The sequence below is a fragment of the Myotis yumanensis genome, unplaced genomic scaffold (genome assembly GCF_028538775.1).
Source record: "Myotis yumanensis isolate MYYU_CA2020_CCGP unplaced genomic scaffold, mMyoYum1.0.hap1 SCAF_17, whole genome shotgun sequence".
NCBI lineage: Eukaryota > Metazoa > Chordata > Mammalia > Chiroptera > Vespertilionidae > Myotis > Myotis yumanensis.
Window position 1 is genome coordinate 26,456,263 of NW_027223768.1, and position 18,962 is coordinate 26,475,224.

The following is an 18,962-nucleotide window of genomic DNA, read 5'->3' on the forward strand; positions in this document are numbered from 1 at the left end:
TTCAAAGGGAGAACCTAAACCTAATAGAACAATTGCTGTGTGATGGACAAGCAAGGGTAAATGGCCCAGTAGTCACAGAATGAAGCATGTAGTACAGTTTATAAAGATACATTAAGTAGATGGAATTAAAATGCTTCCATGCTGTAGGGGCAAATTTATTTACCCAGACAGTCTGATTAGCCAATGGCATTATGCAAAGCAGGTATTTATAACCTAAGCCTTAGGAACTTGACATTTAATAGTTTCTCTTTTTTTTTTATACTTAATTATACAGAGAAAAATATATTTGATGACAATGAGAATGTGTTAATGGGTTGACCATAATCGTGTGTGTGTGTGTGTGTGTGTGTGTGTAGTTTGTCAGTTTTCCCAGCTTAGAGCTTGAACTCGAGAATACATATTACTGGAACAGATTTTCAACCAATTTTAAAATGTCATTTGCCATCATTATAATACATCTGTGTAAAGGAGGAAAATGATAGTATGGATAGTTCTAAGAGGCAATAATTAGAGAGCAATTTATATTTGCTTTAAGGATGTGTGTCTATGTGTGCCTACCTATACCTGCTTTCTTGGTATTCCAGTGTGTAGGTCTGGCTTGAAAAAACTTCTAGTCCCTCTTGACCTCAGGAAATGAAGAACGAAGAGAATTCGGCTTAATTCCATCCAGTAGGGTGTTTTGAATATCTGCTATGTTTTGATTAGTGACATTAAGTAACAGAAAGCATCTCTTTAGCAGCTTCAACCCCAAAGCAGATGTGTGTGGGGGGGGGGGGGGCGGGGAGGGGGAGACTACATGGGGATGCAGAGCAAGAAGGCATCTGGATCTCAGGAACAGAGAGTAACGAAGACCTAGAAAGCTGTCAGGACCCGCTCTGCCTCTCTCTGCTGGCTGCCTCATTCTTTTCCCTATGTATTCTGAAGCCCTTTCTCTTACTTCTTTAGACCTTAGACAGAAATGAGCGTGTGAACATCTGCCTAGACAGACTTGCAATCTCAAAATCACTGTTTCCGATCTCCAGGACAGGGAAACACGCCGGTCCCGTTTAGTGTAGGTTAAGCCTATCATCTGTGGTAGGTGTGACAAGATCACCTATGAGAAGTGGCTAAGAGGGAAATGCCCCTGAAGAGGAGGAGGTAGTTTCCAGAGAAAGGCAATTACTTAAAGGTAGGCAGACAGTCTCTACATTGTGTTTGTACATGATTTAGCCCAGAATAAGCACCGTGGGAACAAAAGAGATGCTTATATCATAGCTTCTGTCTTTACAAAAGTCGCGATCTCATAAACCTACATGTGTACGTGAAGGAGTAAAATTGAGGACTGTGATTAAATACTGAAGTGATGGCTTTGATTCAAAGGCAGCTGGATATGAGGGGAACGTGGTGGAACTTAAAAAAGACATGGGTGCAAAGCTTCACTCTGCCTCCTGCTCTTAGGTGTTCTTTGTGGGTCACAGGTTATTCTTTCGTGGGTCTTCATCTTACTTGTAAAATGTGGATAATTATATTCCACTTAAAGGCGTTTTGTAATGATTCAATACAGCACTTAACAAATACCTAACACGGTGGAATCCCAGGTTACAACGGTTTGTTTCAATGAGCCTGTGGCCAACAACCTGGGTGGATTGCTGGACTAGATGTTGGGAACAGAATTAAGACATAGACGCTGGTTATCCTTGAGGAAATCGCAGTCTGTTGTGGCGGGAAGGAAGCAGATGAACAGATAAGTTCAATAAAATGTAGCGTTGAGCCCTGGCTGGTTTGGCTCAGTGGATGGAATGTTGGCCTGTGGACCAAAGGGTCCCAGGTTCGATTCCGGTCGAGGGCACATACCCAGGGTTGTGGGTTCGATCCCCAGTGCGGGGCATGCAGGAGGCAGCCGATCAGTGATTCTCTCTCATCGTTGATGTTTCTATCTCTCCCTCTCTCTTCCTCTCTGAAATCAATAAAAATATATATTTTTAAAAATGTAGCGTTGACTATGATTCTAGATGTGATTGATCTGTGATGGACCTGAGAAAGTTTTGCAAAGGTGCTGGGACATAGGCAAGGCCTTATGCAGGTAGGTAGGTTTTGAACAGGAACATTGCTTATCAAAATGGGTTAAAAAAGACCCTTTCCAAACACTGCTGGGCTCAAATAAAGAAACTAAGGAAATGATACAAATTTCAAGCAGGTTTCTACATGGTAAAGGAACCTAGAAAATCCACACTGTGGATTATGCAGTTGTAAGTAGCAGGACATATTTTTTAAAAAATATATTGTATTGATTTTTTACAGAGAGGAAGGGAGAGGGATAGAGAATTAGAAACATCGATGAAAGAGAAACATCGATAGGCTGTCTCCTGCACACCTCCTACTGGGGATGTGCCCACAACCAAAGTACATGCCCCTGACCGGAATCGAACCTGGGACCCTTCAGTCCGCAGACCGACGCTCTATCCACTGAGCCAAACCAGTCAGGGCAGGACATATTTTTTTGAGCTCCGGGGAAACAAAAATACTCAAGAACAAACATGTATGTTTGATTTAATAGTGTAAGTTCAGAAAATACATACCACAGGCTAACACTAGGTAAGTTTCAGAACCACTCTTTGCTAGATTAACTGGAAGAAAAAGGGAGAAATGATACCAGCGTTTGACATTTAAAGTTTCTGTTTCAGTACACTTGTCAAAGCCAGCCAGGGTGCTTTGCCATCTCAGAACAATTTGTTCACTTAGAAATTAGAGGTGTTTGGGCCAATAAATCGAAATTTATTTTGTAGTAGTCATTTCTCTTAATGGAAGTGTTTTCCAGATGTTGCCTAAGTCTAGTCGTCCGGGCCCTCTTCCAATAAATGAGGAAAGTTTGATTTCATTGGTTGTCACTGTTGATTTTGTCTAACCTTTGGACTAATGGGTTCATCCCAGTATATCTGCACTGATATATATATGACTTCCAGGACACTGGAGAAATTCATCCACCCTCTTACCGGTAAGTGTCAAAGTCAACTTGCTTCGTGGAATTAAATTTTTTCAATTCAATAGGGATAAACTTTATGAAAGGTTTTTGAAATAGCTTTGTAAGGATAGTAGTTGGACGGTTTGGGAAAAGATCACATTTCTGCAATCCACCTGTTGGAAGCTTGTAAATTGATATTGAGAGTGAAGGGGAAGTTGGAAGGGTAACTCCTATGTTTATCAAATTAAATTTTACTGAGGCTGGTTATTTTGTTCCTTAAGATAGAATTTAAACCTCGCACTGTAAGTACCTGTTTTAATGTTAATAGAATTTTAAGATAAGTTTGTATTCTATTGGAGTTCTAAAGAATTAAAATGTTCAATGACATGACTGAGATGGTGACTTGATTTCTTCTGCATAAGATTAAATCTAATCATCAAATAATTACTATAGAATGAAAGGTGACTAAAAGTCTTGCTTCGAGAATGGGGTGGTTTTATCCTTAAATTGCATTTTAAAAGTTACCGAAACATGAATGCAGCACAGGCATAAGCTCGTGGTGAGATTAAAGAGGAGTTTTCTGATACTTTTGTTTTCTTGTCAGCGATGGCCATGGAGTGGAAGATACTTCCCCTTCACTTGTTGCTGCTACTTTCTGTTTTCTTGATTCAGCAAGTTTCTTCTCAAGGTACCTTAACCATCCAAAACTGTTTTATTTCACAACTATTGCTAATCATTCAGTTCTGACTCTTAGGCCAACAAAAGAAATAGACGTCTAAAAATGTCTATTTGTTTAAGTTTCATGCAGAGTACAACCTTATTATGTAAAAACATACCTTTTATGAGCATTTTGGAATTCTCACTCTTGTCTCCTGTGTTACAGAATCTTTCAAGAAGTTTTGAGCTTTTCTATAGAATAATTTTTGTATTCATTATGCCCAGGGTTATCCCAAAAGTTAAAAAATACGTATACAGATGTTGCTGGGGTGATACAATATTGTTTGATTAACTGATAAGATCAGTATTTAAATAGCATATAATTTTTATCTAAATGTTTACAAAGAAATTTAATCTCTTACATCAAATAAAGTATTGATAAAGCACTTCAGTGGACATCTGCAATATTTGAAATGGCATTTTATTAATCTTGAAAATGCTCTCTTTCTTATGTAAGGACTGTACACCCAGATATGGAATTACACAGATGTGACTGTCATTTGATATTAGGTGCATGATTGTTATGGTGAAATTACATTTATGAAATAGACATTTCCAGTAAAGTAATTAAAATTCTCATGAACCTGAGCAAGAAAGGTAACTGCCTGCTATGGGCACAGTTTCAGAATCGCTGAAATAAGAAAAGATGGAAAATGCATGAAAGCAAATATAAACATTTCAAAAGGAATGGTGACGGCTCTGGTATCTCCAGACCCCGGTGCTCTAACCCACCTTTCCTCTGTGATAGTCAATTGTTCACTAAAATGGTTTACTTTCCTTTAAGTAAATGAATTTAAAATTAGCTATTAAAATGAATAGCAAGAGAAGTACAGACACTTAATCTATGAAAATAAACTTTTCCTGTAAAGACATTTGATTTCCTATTTCAGAAATCTGCTAACGGTAAATAACATTTTGATGTTGCATCTGCTTTTCTTGCCTTCTCAACCTCTCCCCATTCCCTTTTTTCTTTATATATAATATATGTATTTATATACATACACTATATATGCATCTGTGTGTATTGTGTGTATATGTATGCAAACACTTCTGAAAGTTTTCCTAATATTTACTGTTTAATTTGCATATTCAGACCTTCACTCTCCTGGACTCATCATTTTGAGATTTTTTTTTCCAGTGTGTTTCAAAAGTCCTTCTATCAATTTAGGACATTGCACCTGCCAATTTATATTCCAGAGACAGATTTAATGGTTGCTTTTCCATGGTTATCTCTTCAGGGAGGATTTCAAGGTGTTTTCCAAATGATTTTGAAACTATATTGGAGGATAATTATGCTTTTGTTTTTTTTTTGGTTTTTGTTTTACCCAAAAATATTCTGTTCATGACCTTTAGGTTCATGTCCAGGTCTTATTTCAATAGTTATTCATTTTGCAGTCATTTTAGCAGTGGTTGTAAACATCTGACTTCCCTGACATTTAAAGAACCCAGTTCCCCCCACCAATAAAAGGGAAAGGACACCTAGGAGAGTTTGTGCAGGTATAACCAGCTTTCTTTAAGCTCATCAAGAACAAGAGGCACTGTGATTGTTGGGAAAGTTTGGGTTTTAGAATCAGATATATTAGAATTCAAATTCTAAATGGGCTGTTGACTTAAGATCTATAATAATCAAAGCATAATATGCTAATTAGACCAGACATCCAAACGACCTTCTGGATGTCATTCCAGGCGTCCTTCTTGATGAAGCCACAGCAGTGGGGGCTGAGGCAGAGGCACATAGGGGCGATCAGGCAGGAAGGCAGAGGGGTTAGGGATGATCAGGCAGGCAGGCGAATAGTTAGGGGCAATGAGGCAGGCAGGCAGAGTGGTTAGGGGCGATCAGTCAGGCAGGCAGGCGAGTGGTTAGGAGCCAGGGGTCCCAGATTGCGAGAGGGATGTCCAGCAGTTGGACATCCCCCAAGGGGTCCCAGATTGCGAGAGGGTGCAGACTGAGCTGAGGGACCCTCCCCCTCACCCCTCCTTGTGCAGGAATTTCATGCACCAGGCCTCTAGTAACTATGTAATTTAGGGCCAAATCAGGACACTTCTGAGAGTGAAAGAGGTCAATATGAATAATTAACAGGTATTCATTGACCTATAATACACATATGCTGGATCTATTCACTAGCTTGGGTGCCCTGAAGCAAGTTATTAAAATTTCAATCTTTCAGCTTCCTTATCTCTAAAGAGAAGCTACTCAGAGTCTCTTGGCAACATTTTCAAAAGCGTTAGAGATGACATTATGACTCAGTACCCAGCACAGAGAGGCTCCAATGATGGCAACAAGCCATCATCTTAGCAACCTCAGGAGAGCTGTAGCTGCCACCCTCCTCCCAGGAAAGGTGCAAAGCTCCTACTTTGATTTTCAAAAGAGTATTTGTCTTCTCGGTCTAGGAAAAGAATAAAGTGGGTCTTATAAAAGATCAGGCAAAGATCACCTGGACCTCTGGCTAATTATCATCCCCATCCTTGCCCAACGGTAACAATTCTCTCTCCCCAAATGGCTCTATCCTCCTCCTGAGATCTCTCCCTCTCTGTAAGTGGTTTGGCCGTGTTTACCTATATTGTATGATTTTAGATGTATCAAGCTGTGCAGGGAGATGTGGGGAAGGGTATTCTAGAGATACCCCCTGCAACTGTGATTATAACTGTCAACTCTACATGGAGTGCTGCCCTGATTTCAAGAAATTCTGCACTGTGGGTAAGTGCCAAGAGCTGGCATCTCCCCTGTCAAGCATCGCTGTTCTTGAGAGTCCCTTGCTGTGCTCTGTTCACACTATTGCGCATCTTGTTGCTCAAGTGTCTTTCCCTTCCCTTGCATAAATGTCGCAGCGTGCTGTACCTAAGGATGGTGTCAAAGCTCGTCACTACTGGGGGAGTTTAAGCGGGGCCTGATCTGTCACTTGCACAAGGTTTTTGATTAGTGCCAAATACAATGTCTTGTCTTCAATAGAGACTTAACACTGTGACTCTGGAATCATGAAGTAAAAAGTAATGAGTTGTCATTGCTTAGTCAGGAGGCCCTTCAGAAGTTTCACCAGAAGAATCTATGGTCCTAAAATCTTGTGTATTACTTGACTTTTTAAAAATATATTGACATGTTTCTAAATTACCTAAAAATGGCACTTTAATGAAGCATTAGTGTTTAATGATGAGTTTCAATGAAAACCAAAAGGTTTGAATTTTCAGTGAATGGTAGGTAATATTTCTCTTGAATATATTTTTGGCCATTTTATTAACACAGAGACATGTCATATTTAATTTATAAAAATTCTAATTAAAATTGTCTCAAAGTTATCTTTGCTTTTAGAATTTGCATGTGAAGCTCATAAGTATATTGTTGTACAATGTATGTGTTGTGTTGTGTTAAGGTGATTATTTCAAATAGGCCTTGTTGGAGTCATTGGATCTCTAACCAAGGTTTTTGTGTGTGTGTGTGTGTGTGTGTTTTTAAATAAGCCTGTCTTACAGAGTCCATGCCATGGATTAGGCTATGTCTTTCACCTCTACTAAAATTTAGTTTTAAGGCACTAAATTTACAAGCAAACTTACCAAGAATTTGTTAATAGTTTGTCATAATAAAGGTCTCTGCATTATAAACAGAGACCTTTAATTCTGAGCTGAAACATTGATCCATTTGGAATATATTGTTGTAGGATCTGAATATTAAATTAACAGAAATCTATTACAATGAGTGATGTGAGGAGGAAAAAAGATGGAGGGATTTCCCATGAAGGGTCATTTACTATTGAAACGTTTCCCATTGTCCATACATGGAAATGACTTGGGTAGCATTGGGGTGTCTCTTGGAACCTCGAAGGGCAAACATGTTTCCCCAAGTCCCCATATTTCTTTCTTGACTTGGGCTGTCTCCAATTGGGAAACCTTCCATTTTCCTAAGCAAAGGACTTAGAAATGCTCTTTGGGGCTCTAGTGGGCTAGAAAGAAGGTGGGAAAGGGCTCCCCCTTCATGGGTGTGGCTGTGTCGTCCTCAATAATCCTAATGCGCAATGCTTTGTTTTGCTCTGGGTAGAGCTCTCCTGTAAAGGCCGCTGCTCCGAGTCCTTTGAAAGAGGGAGGGAGTGTGACTGTGACAACCAATGTAAGAAGTATGGCAAGTGCTGTCCCGATTACGACGATTTCTGTGAAGGTAAGCATCAGTCCCAGGGGTGCTTCGGGGTGCAGCCAGAGCTGTGCACACACCTTGGCCTCACTGATAACATCTGACACGCAGTACGACCCTCTGAGGTGTTGATTTCACTGACATTTAAGTTATTTCATTCTAATTTTGTTTCAACAAGATGAATTGAGGGGCAGCCGCCTCTCCCAACAGCACTCCCTGGCTCAGCCAGGCTCCAGGAACGCAGGTTGAGTAACAGAGGGTGGGCCTCAGTGTAAATGCTTCTCTCTGCAGGTGTGGTTCAGTTTCAGGTTAAATCAACAGTAACCAACTCCCTTGGTGATTTCTTGTCTCACCTGAATGGTCAGCTGTCCTTTGAACTATCTGTGCTTTACAAAGTAATGTTTTTCAGTGTGTATTTAAATATATTTTATTGACTTTTTACAGAGGGGAAGGGAGAGGGATAGAGAGTTAGAAACATCGACGAGAAATATCGATCAGCTGCACACTCCCTACTGGGTATGTGCCTGCAACCAAGGTATATGCCCTTGACCAGAATCGAACCTGGGACCCTTGAGTCCGAAGGCCGACGCTCTATCCACTGAGCCAAACCGGTTAGGGCTTCAGTGTGTATCTAAAGAGAGAATCAACACTTTTTTGCTTCTCTGAACTAGAACATTGTGAATTAGTTTAAGGCACTAAATTTACAAGCAAACCTACCAAGAATTTGTTAACTGTGCATTGTATGTCTCTTCCCATCTTGACAGTCTCTCTCTTTCCAAGTCCTGTGCCTGATAGTCAGTCAATAACAAAGGATAGTCTCATCTTAAAATCTTCTCTGGTTATGGGTCCCGAAGAAGTACTCTGAGAGTGTAGTAAAACCATCTAAATTTTACCAAAAAACCCCCCCGAGATTTAAAAATATTCTTAAACAATGGATTTCTTTCTGTTACCAAATGTTTGTTCTTTTTTTTTTTTAATATATTTTATTGATTTTTTACAGAGAGGAAGGGAGAGGGATAGAGAGTTAGAAACATCGATGAGAAACATCGATCAGCTGCCTCCTGCACACTCCCTACTGGGTATGTGCCCGCAACCAAGGTATATGCCCTTGGCCGGAATCGAACCTGGGACCCTTAAGACCGCAGGCTGACGCTCTATCCACTGAGCCAAACCGGTTAGGGCCCAAATGTTTGTTCTTAAAACCTTTTGTTAAAACAAGACAATTTGTGGAAGCAAGTGTAGATGTGCATTGCTTGCATAACCTGATCATTTTATTTAGACAAGGCTGCACGCCCGCTCCTTTCCAGCAGTGGAGAGGGCAGAAAGCTGTCAGGCAGCTGAGCTGAGGGGCCTTTTTTCACTGTTCAATGTTTTCACTGGAAAGCATTCCAGGAATAACGGAGAGGACACCCTTGTAATGGAAAACTCAGAGCAGAGTCCCTGCAGCTTTCAGAAGGACCCATGTGGGCAGGACATGTTTACTCACTGCCCTGAGAACCATGCTGGCTGTGAGTCAGAATGCTAGGAATGCATCTTGGGCAGAGGATAGGTGGGGAGTGAGGAAGCATTGAGAGAACCTGTTAATAAAGATAATGCCTTAGGCTACTACAGAGTGGATCAGATTGCATGAGGTTTGTGGAAAACACGAGGAAAATGAAGGAACACCCAGAGCTTCAGTACTTTATTTTTAAAGAATAGCAACCAATTTATCTTGTTAACTTGCCACTCAGTTGTTTCAAGATTGCTGGATACTGCTTGTAGGCATCTGTAAATCTCAGAGATTACATTTCAAGAACTGGAGGAATCAGCAGTCGAGCTATGAACGTGGGTGAGAAAAGCCAAGAGGTTAAGTGTGTGTTGAAGATCACCAGTTAGTATGCGGCAGAACAGTTTCTCAAATTGAGGTACTTGTCGCTTTTGTAGGGGGGAGAAAGGGAGAGGTGCGGTGGTCAGTTCATGGAGACTGCAGCCATAGAATTCTGAGATGCTTGGTAAGAGCAGCGGGTTGATGGCAACCCTCCACTCCCCAGAGCGTCCCCACTGTTCTCCGCTTCCCACTTTCCCACAGGTCCCTCTCCTCTTCCTCTGGTTCCTAATGATCAAAACATGTCTCTCTTCTGGACATGAGAAGAGGTGGGAGGAGGGGTGACAAAAGTTTAAAAGAAACACATCAAACCATGAATAGCTGTTTGACTTGGGGAAGGGCAACAAGTTTTGAGAAAAGCATCATGGGAAGCGGTGGAAGTTTTACAAAAGTGAATATTCATTTAGAACTTTCATGAGAAATTGGCATCATTACTTGTAAGAGAACATGGAAACAAAAAATGTAATTACTCTATTTCTCATCCACATGCAATAATTATTTTCACCACAGAAGGCAGACGCAAGGGATGGAGTTTATAAACCCAAGCACTTTTTAGATAAATACCTCCAGAAATCATCTAGAATAAATAACTGTTTGCAAACAAGAAAATGAAGTTCAAAAGGAACTCACACTTTTCCCTAAGGTCTCGCAGGACCAGGACTGGAATTTTCCTGAGCCCTGAGCCTTTGCTCCCTATCATGACATAAGAGAACCAATATTTTATAGCAACACATCCTCAGAATTAATTGGTTTGGAGTAGTGTTGGGCCACAGCCTGCCTACACTGGTTTTCACGAGCATCTACTCTTTTTTTTCTTTTAAAAAAAATGTTTTTATTGATTTCAGAGAGAGGAAGGGAGAGGGAGAGAGGATAGAAGCATCAATGATGAGAATCACTGGTGGGCTGCTTCCTGCATCCCCGCTCCCGCTCTTACTGGGAACTGAGCCTGAAACCTGGGAAAGTGCCCTGACTGGGAATGGAACCATGACCTCCTGGTTCATGGGTTGACGCTCAACCACTGAGCACGCCGGCCAGGCAAACCAGCATCTAATCTTGAAGACAGATACATCCATGGCTTTCACAGTTAGAGTTGCTGATGAGTACAAATAGATGTTAACCGACCTGTCTTGCTTGGCCTCAGTGCATAGCCCCACATCACCACCATCTTCAAAGGCTGCACCTCCGCCTGCAGGAGCACGTCAACCCATCAAATCAACAACCAAACGTTCACCCAAACCAACAGACAAGAAGACGACTAAGAAAGTTATAGAATCAGAGGAAATAACAGAAGGTAGGAAGATGACAGAAGGAGGTTTCTGAGATGAAATAACCTATAGCTGACTCCTCATAGAACAGGATAATCTTATGAGTCGTTAAAGGCTCATTATGCTTTTTGTTTACTTAAGTCAAAGTTTAAGCCCAAGTATAAACCCTCAGATATTTATTTTCCTTATTTACTGAACCCAGTATGGGTTTAAGTTAAAATAATCAGAGGAAACAAGTCTTAATGTTAAAAAAGCAAGACCATGATTTTTTTTTCAGATTACATTCAGTGAGTTCTGAGAAAGTTAATAGTTATGTTGCTATTATCTGATATCATAAGCTCCAGTATCTTGCTTTTAACTGACAAATTAGAAGGGCAGTTGATTATGCTACCGTTAAATAAAATCAGAACACAGACATTTATTGATTAGTAAATAGCATTTCTTGTTGTATTTGGACTGGCAGTTCTTTCTTGCTTTAAATCACAATTGGTGTGATCACTTTTTTATTTGATTTATAGAACATTCTGTTTCTGAAAATCAAGAGTCTTCTTCCTCTTCTTCTTCTTCCTCTTCAAGTATTCGGAAAATCAAGTCTTCCAAAAATTCAGCTGCTAATAAAGAATTAAAGAAGAAACCCAAAGGTTTGAGCATTGATAAAGATCAAAGACTATATCAATGCCATAATAATTATCTAAAGTAATGCGTGTTGATAGAGTGATTTGAAGATATTTTAATATTTGGGGAGGGAAGTGTATAACTCTATAAGAGCTATTTTAGAAAATACCAATGCAAACTTCCTTTAGGAAATTAGTGCCAAGCAGCTAAAAAACCAACCAAAGCAAAGGGTAAGATGCTCTAGAAACTGTGAAACCACAGGATGGCGCCAAAGATGATTGTGGTTTTCTATTCCAGTTCCCGACATCGTTTTTTCTTTCTTCTTTCTCTTCGTGTTTTCATTTTTCCTTCTCCAGATTTTACTTAACAAATACTTATATACTGCTTTAAAATGCTAATTTACTAAATTCTCATACATCTCTCTGGGAAACTCAGTATTATTCTCGTTTACAAATCCTCTTTACCGTTTTCATAATAAATTAGATGTCATATCTGGCTGATTTTTCTGTAGTAGAAAATGTACTACAGAGTAGGCTCTTCCCTCCTGAAAAGAGGTTCCCTTTGTTCTGCTTTTTATTTCCTGAAATTCTAAACGATATTCTCTTTCCCCAGGAAGTACTGGATTTTGGACACTGGAGTTCTAAGGAACTATTTCCTGGGTGGTTGTGATTTCCCCTGAAGCCTTCTCTCTAAATGAATAGCCAGATATTTAATCTTTGAGTCATCCAGAGATTCCTGCACCCGATGGAAGTGCAATACATGTTTGCTGAATGAACTCATCGCATGATGTGCCCCTGGGGCTCTGTAGTTCACCTGTGGGGTAGCTGCTATGGCAAATCCTGTTAAATAGGGTCTTTTAGCTGCCATAGCATCCTAATTTCCTTTCTATACCCATGGGACTGGGCAGAAGAATGAGAAGAGCTAACAGCCCTGGGTATGGAAATGACTCAGCAGGGGCCAGGGGGGTGACTGGAGCATCCTTGGATGTAGCTGTAGAGGCCTCTCAGCTAACGGATGCAGTGAATCTACAAGATGTTGGAACTAGGTTTCCTGGAGAAAGGGGCACTGAGCAATGAGGAAGAGGAGGAGCAGAGAAAGGGAAGGCCAAAGAGCTTTAATGTAAAGAGATGAATTAGTGTTATTGATCGTATGGGTAATTTCAAATTCGCCACGTGTCTCTGTCTATTGTAGTTTTACTTTGCATTTTACCCCTTATCTCATTCATTCCCTAAAATAGCCCACTAAGACAGGTTGAGTATTTAACATTTTACAATAAATTAATAGACATATTAGAGGTTAGCAACCTGACCAGAGTCACACAGTCAGTGATAAGAATGGGAGCTTTACATAATTACTAAAGACAAACCATTCAAGAATAAAAGATGTGTATTTTTTTCTCTAGTAAAAGATAACAAGAAAGAAAATCCTAAGAAGAAACCTGCCCCGGAACCACCAGTGGTAGATGAAGCTGGAAGTGGATTGGACGAAGGTGATTCCAAGCCTACCCCAACTCCTGACACGCCCACCACTCAAAGCACTAAAGTTACCACAACTTCCAAGGTTACAACAGTGACAACAGTAAGTCCTAAACCCAGCCCGTCACCGAAACCTGAAACATCCAAAGACACATCTTCAACAGCAAGTAAGGAGAAAACGGTTGAAACTAAAGAGACTTCTAAAACAACAAAAGAGACTTCAGCTAGTACATCAGAGAAGACGACTTCAGGTAAAGAGACGCGAAGTGCAGAAAAAACATCTAAAGATTTGGAAGCCACATCAGTTTCTGTTAAAACTACAACCGAAGCTGAAACTACAACCACATCTCTTACACCCACCACTCCTCAAACGCCTTCTCCCACCACGACCACCACCACCACCACCAAGGAACCTACAACCACCCCCAAAAAGCCCGAGCCCACCACCCCCAAGAAGCCCGAGCCCACCACCCCCAAGAAGCCCGAGCCCACCACCCCCAAGAAGCCCGAGCCCACCACCCCCAAGAAGCCCGAGCCCACCACCCCCAAGAAGCCCGAGCCCACCACCCCCAAGAAGCCCGAGCCCACCACTCCCAAGAAGCCCGAGCCCACCACCCCCAAGAAGCCAGCTCCAACTTCTCCTGAGACACCTCCAACCACCTCAGAGGCCTCTACTCCAGCTACCACCATGGAGCCTCCCACTCCTCCTGAGAACCCTGCTGGATCAACTCCTGAGTTTCCTGTAGATCCCACACCAAAGGCTCCTGAAGGGACCAAATCTGAAATGACCACCACATTGAAGGATAAGACAACAGAAAAAGGCACGCACACTACAACTGAAATTACAACTGCTACTTCTACAAGTACAACAAAAGAGACAGCAACTCCAAAAGAAGACAAGACCACTGAATCCCAAACAAGTACAACCAAGCAGGTGACATCTACCACAACCAAGGACACCACATCAGCCAAAGTTACTCCTAAGGAAACAACTCCTGCACCAGAAGTGACTCCAACAGAAGACAAGACCACTGAGTCCCAAACAAGTACAACCAAGCAGGTGACATCTACCACAACCAAGGACACCACATCGGCCCAAGTTACTCCTAAGGAAACGACTCCTGCACCTGAAGTGACGGCTGCAACAAAAAAGACAACTACAACTGAAGAGACTGCAAATACGTCTGAAGACACAGTAACTACATCCAAAGTGACAACTGCTAAATCCCCAAAGCCAACCAAAGCACCCCAAATGCCCACCACCACCAAAAAGCCCAACACAACACCTAAAGTGACAAAACCAAAGCCTACACCATCTCCCCCAAAGACAACCACATCAACGGTGCCTACAATGAACCCTGCCTCTTCAGAGGAAGACTTGCTCCAAATCACCACCAGCTCTAACCAAGCTAGTAACTCAGAAATGGCTGAAGAACATCCAAAGAATGAAGATGCAAATGATGCTGAAGGAGAAAAACCTTATGTGATTCTCAGGCCCCCTGTGATAACTCCTCTAATTATCCCAGGAGCTGATTTCACAGTGAGAGGATCCGATCAAGGCATTGGCGTCAACCCCATGCTTTCAGGTAAAGAGACTGGTTTTTTAGAGTCTAATGTTAACATAAGTCTATCAGAACTGGAATGCCCTGATTTAACATGTACATTGTCTAGAGTCCTGAACTTATTAACTTGTGAAGTCTTACAGCTTTAGAAGCGGAGGAGTAATCACAGTAAGATTATTTGATATTTGGAGAAAGGAGTAATGGCCTAGTGTTAGGAACTTAGTGCGTGTGTAGGCAAAGCCAGTGTACAGAACACCAAAAATATTTAGTTGGGAGTCCACCCTTAAAAGAAAGTACAATGCAAAGCAAAAATCTGCAATATTACTTTTACAAACCAAATCTAAAGGGCAGTAAGAACTGAAAGATGGAATGTTGAGATTAAACGTCCAATAAATAATTTACTTTAAGATCAGGTAACCTGTCCATTCCAATTCATCACTTTTTTTTTTTTTAGCAGAGAGGGGGGAAAGAGAAAGGGATTATAATATCCTTCAAGAGCTTAGGAAATGATGAAGAGAGGAAATAAAACTGGAGAACTTGAAAAAAACCTTTTTCATTTTGTTTTGTATTGACTTAATTTATTAATTTGTTTCAGATGAAACCAATTTATGCAATGGTAGATCAGTAGATGGACTGACGACTCTGGCCAATGGGACATTAGTTGCATTTCGAGGTGAGCTCTGCACAAACTTTTTTCTGCCCATCATTTTGTTCTTGGCATTTGTGAGAACCAAAGCCATAGGAGTTAGTAGTTTGGGTTGAGCTTTCTGAAGGGGAACCTGACTAATGACCTTACCGCACGAAATTTATGAAAACCTGAGAGTAATTACCAAAATATTAGACTAATAAAATTAGACATATTAGAGTAACAAAACAAAGAGCTTGAGATGATGCTACTTGTTCCTACCGTTAGGAATTAAAAGGTAGTTCAAATTTTAATTTCATATCAGATGAAATGACACCAGGATTTGTTTTCCCTGTTCTACTGTATTTGAAAATAACATTTTTCACCCCCATTGATTTTTAGAGAGTGGAAGGGAGGGAGAGTAGGAAGGAGAAAGAACATGCATGTGAGTGAAACACATCAATTGGTTGCCTCCCATACATGCCCTTGTCCTGGAATCGAACCTGAGACCCATTGGTACAAGGGCCGGCATTCTAACCATTTACAAACACCAGAAAGGGCGAATATTATAACATCTTGTGATGTATTCAGCAGTGTTAATTACTCTTTGTGAAGGAATCCCAGAACAGCAATTGTATGTTAATTCTCTGTACTGACCCTAGTCCAGTCTTTGTTTACTTAGATTAAATCTGAAGGGAAGTAAGTCATACATAGACTTGCTCAGTAGATGAAGAGGTTTTAGTAGTCCTTTAATTATAACTCCTTATTTCTGAAAGATAAAGAAATTGAGAGAAAAGTGATTTTCTGTTAAGTCACAAAGTCAGAAGGCTCTTTCTAGAAAACTAAAATATGTCAAACTTCAAACTTAAAAAAGATTTACTCTCAGAAATGTTCAAACACTATGTTCTGTGCTAGTACAGTTCTCACTAAACTTCTGGTCATTAACACATTCAGTGTTTTCAGAATAATTAAAAATGTTTTCATTTTGGTCTCTTTTGGGATAGGTTTTAGTATTCATTCAGCTTATAGACTGATTTATCACTTTCAATTTTAGGTCATTACTTCTGGATGCTAAATCCACTCAGTCCACCATCTCCTCCTCGTAGAATTACTGAAGTCTGGGGTATTCCCTCTCCCATTGATACTGTTTTTACTAGGTGCAACTGTGACGGAAAAACTTTCTTCTTTAAGGTAAGAAAAATATCTTTGTAAGAGAAATCAGCAAATAGTTCTTATTTATGAAAACATAAGTCAGCTTAAATTTCACCTCAGAGGGGTTCCATATTTTAATAAATGACTACCATCAAAATTTAATCAAAAGTTAACACAATTTGGTAGCATTATTGGTCAACTTATTCAAACACCCGAGTTAAAACTTTCTTCCTATACTTAAAAATCTAAGAATGAATTCCTAACCTTTTCCCCCCAAAAAACTGTTAACATTACTTCCTCTTTTAAATGATCAGGGTTCTCAGTACTGGCGTTTCACCAATGATGTAAAAGATCCTGGGTATCCCAAACAAATTGTAAAAGGATTTGGAGGACTAAATGGAAAAATACTGGCAGCTCTTTCAATACCTAAATATAAGGAGAGACCTGAATCTGTGTATTTTTTCAAAAGAGGTATGTGCTACATAATTGACAAAAATCACACAACTTTTAATAGCTGATTTGCCAGAAAAGTTTTATTGAATATTTTCATTTACTACTGGGTTTACTGTGAAAAGATGTCTTTAATAGCTGGATCAAATATTTTTCAATAAAAAAAAAAAATTGAGGGCACTAAGAAGCATTTAGATCTCTCAACATGCAAACAATTTCACCTGTTTTCCGGTTATTGATATAATGAATGTCATCGATGTACTCTCACACAAAGTTAAATACATAGCTATGCAGTCTGTTGAATTTTAATCATTCAAGTATTTCAGGATTTAGTAATTATTTTCATAATACCCTTGACTAATAGCCATTATTGTCTAGACATATTTTATGAAAAACATTGTTTCTTACATCTTGTAAAAGCTCTTTTCCATCTTTTTTGGGGGGACTAAATTAATTTTTGTTATTTTTTTTCTAATAGGGGGCAGAGTTCAGAAGTATACTTATAAACAGGAACCCAACAGGCAGTGCCCTGGAAGAAGACCTGCTCTGAATTATCCGGTGTACGGAGGAACAACACAGGTTAGAAGACTTCGCTTTGAACGGGCTATTGGATCTCAAACACACACCATCAGCATTCAATATTCGCGGCCTGTCAGAGTCCTTTATCAAGACAAAGGTAATGTGTTTTGTTTTTTTTACTGTGTTAAAAATTCTTACACACGAAGTAGATGTAAGGCTTATTAAATATGAATACTGACCAAACAACCCTAATATTTTAAGCTTATTGGTGCAAAACATCAAAGATCAATACTTTTCCTTTGTGGGTAAGGAATGCAGTTTAAATGTTACGTGATAAATGGTACTTATTTTAATTATCTCTTACCAAGAACAATATATACAAAACTGTAACCCTGAAAACAGTGATAAAAGGTAGTTATTTGCACCAATTCTGAGAGGGCAAAAACTAGGCACTGGTTAAATAACATCCAAGATAACAGAGCTACTGAGCGACCACACTGGAGTTAATACTGTGGTATGTCTGACTCTAACAGCTGCTCTTTCCAATATCATCTATAGACTTCCTCCACAATGAAGCCCAAATAAGTACACTGTGGAGGGGACTTCCCAGTTTGGTTACCTCAGCTATATCCCTGCCCAACACCAGAAAACCCGATGGCTACGATTACTATGCTTTTTCTAGGGGTAAGTAAAATCTCAATAGCTTCTCAAAGATGTGATCTAATCTCTGAAATACAAACATAATCAAAACACCAAGTGTTCAATGGAGGCTGAAGGTGAGAAGTTAAACTATAATTGCCCTGAAGAGAAAGTTCAAATTTTTGCTTTTCTTTCATATTAAATTGAAAGGACTGCAACTGAATGCTGCCCTATCCTTCATGAGATTGAGTCTATTATGATAAAAAATTACGTAAAATTGCTCCTGAAAACATTATTTGGCATTTAGTGGAGGCCCCATTTACCATAAAGTTATACTGATTTGCATCATCACAGTCCGTAAGATCAGAAGTAAGTTCCTGAGAAACAAATCTTATTAAATTATATTACCTGAGACACTTTTCTTTGAAAAATCCAGAAATGTGTTATTCTACCTATACAGATGATATCAGATTTAAAAAAAAGAGTAAAACCCAAGTGGTTTTTGATTTTTACTTTGAAGGAGAGTTAAACCTGATTAAAAGGTCAATTTGTCAAGGCAGTACTCTCAGAAATGTTTAATAAAATGATCCCTCTCTTCTATTTAGATCAAGCCTATAACTTGAATGTGCCCAGCAGAACAGCAAGAGCCGTTACTACTCCTTCTGGGAAGACCTTATCCAATGTCTGGTACAACTGTCCTTAGACCGGTGGGCAAAGGAACAGACAAGTAAAACAATGATAAAATCTGACACTGAAATACCTTTTATTAATAAAGAATGTTGAGATAAGCATACCAATTTAAATACAAAAATGTCTTTAAACTCGACAATCATAACACTAAAACAGACTGGACAATCTTATTCACAGTTATTACAATTTATAGAACATTTAATTAATATTTCCTCTATTTATTCCTCCTCTCCCTCCCATTGCATGGCTCACACCTATAAGAGAGAGAGAAAAAAATCAAACGGAATGAATCTTTTAAGAAGCTAGCCCCAAACTAGAGTATTCACTT

At 39.7% G+C, this 18,962-nt stretch overlaps 2 protein-coding genes across 8 annotated transcripts in view; one reads left to right on the top strand and one right to left on the bottom strand.

Annotated features, from left to right (window-relative positions):
• The first annotated feature begins 2,891 nt into the window (after nt 1-2,891).
• On the top strand, nt 2,892-18,741 carry PRG4 (proteoglycan 4). Of its 3 annotated transcripts, XM_070397202.1 has the most exons (13): nt 2,892-2,974; nt 3,546-3,629; nt 6,234-6,356; nt 7,689-7,805; nt 10,784-10,933; nt 11,426-11,548; nt 12,925-14,583; nt 15,155-15,232; nt 16,239-16,375; nt 16,651-16,807; nt 17,265-17,462; nt 17,864-17,989; nt 18,550-18,741. In XM_070397202.1, exons 1-13 carry the CDS (start codon nt 2,896-2,898, stop codon nt 18,645-18,647), a joined length of 3,129 nt encoding a protein of 1,042 aa, XP_070253303.1. In that variant the 5' UTR covers nt 2,892-2,895; the 3' UTR covers nt 18,648-18,741. The 3 variants fall into 3 exon arrangements, with proteins under 3 accessions (XP_070253303.1, XP_070253304.1, XP_070253305.1); XM_070397203.1 differs by lacking the exon at nt 6,234-6,356; XM_070397204.1 differs by lacking the exons at nt 10,784-10,933; nt 11,426-11,548.
• Nucleotides 18,684-18,962, bottom strand: part of TPR (translocated promoter region, nuclear basket protein) — a 73,133-nt gene continuing 72,854 nt past the window's right edge. For all 5 annotated transcript variants that reach the window (XM_070397199.1, XM_070397198.1, XM_070397197.1 and 2 more), the window contains exon 52: nt 18,684-18,888. In XM_070397199.1, coding sequence (XP_070253300.1) covers nt 18,833-18,888 — 56 coding nt within the window. In that variant the 3' untranslated portion in view covers nt 18,684-18,832. The remainder of the gene's footprint in view (nt 18,889-18,962) is intronic.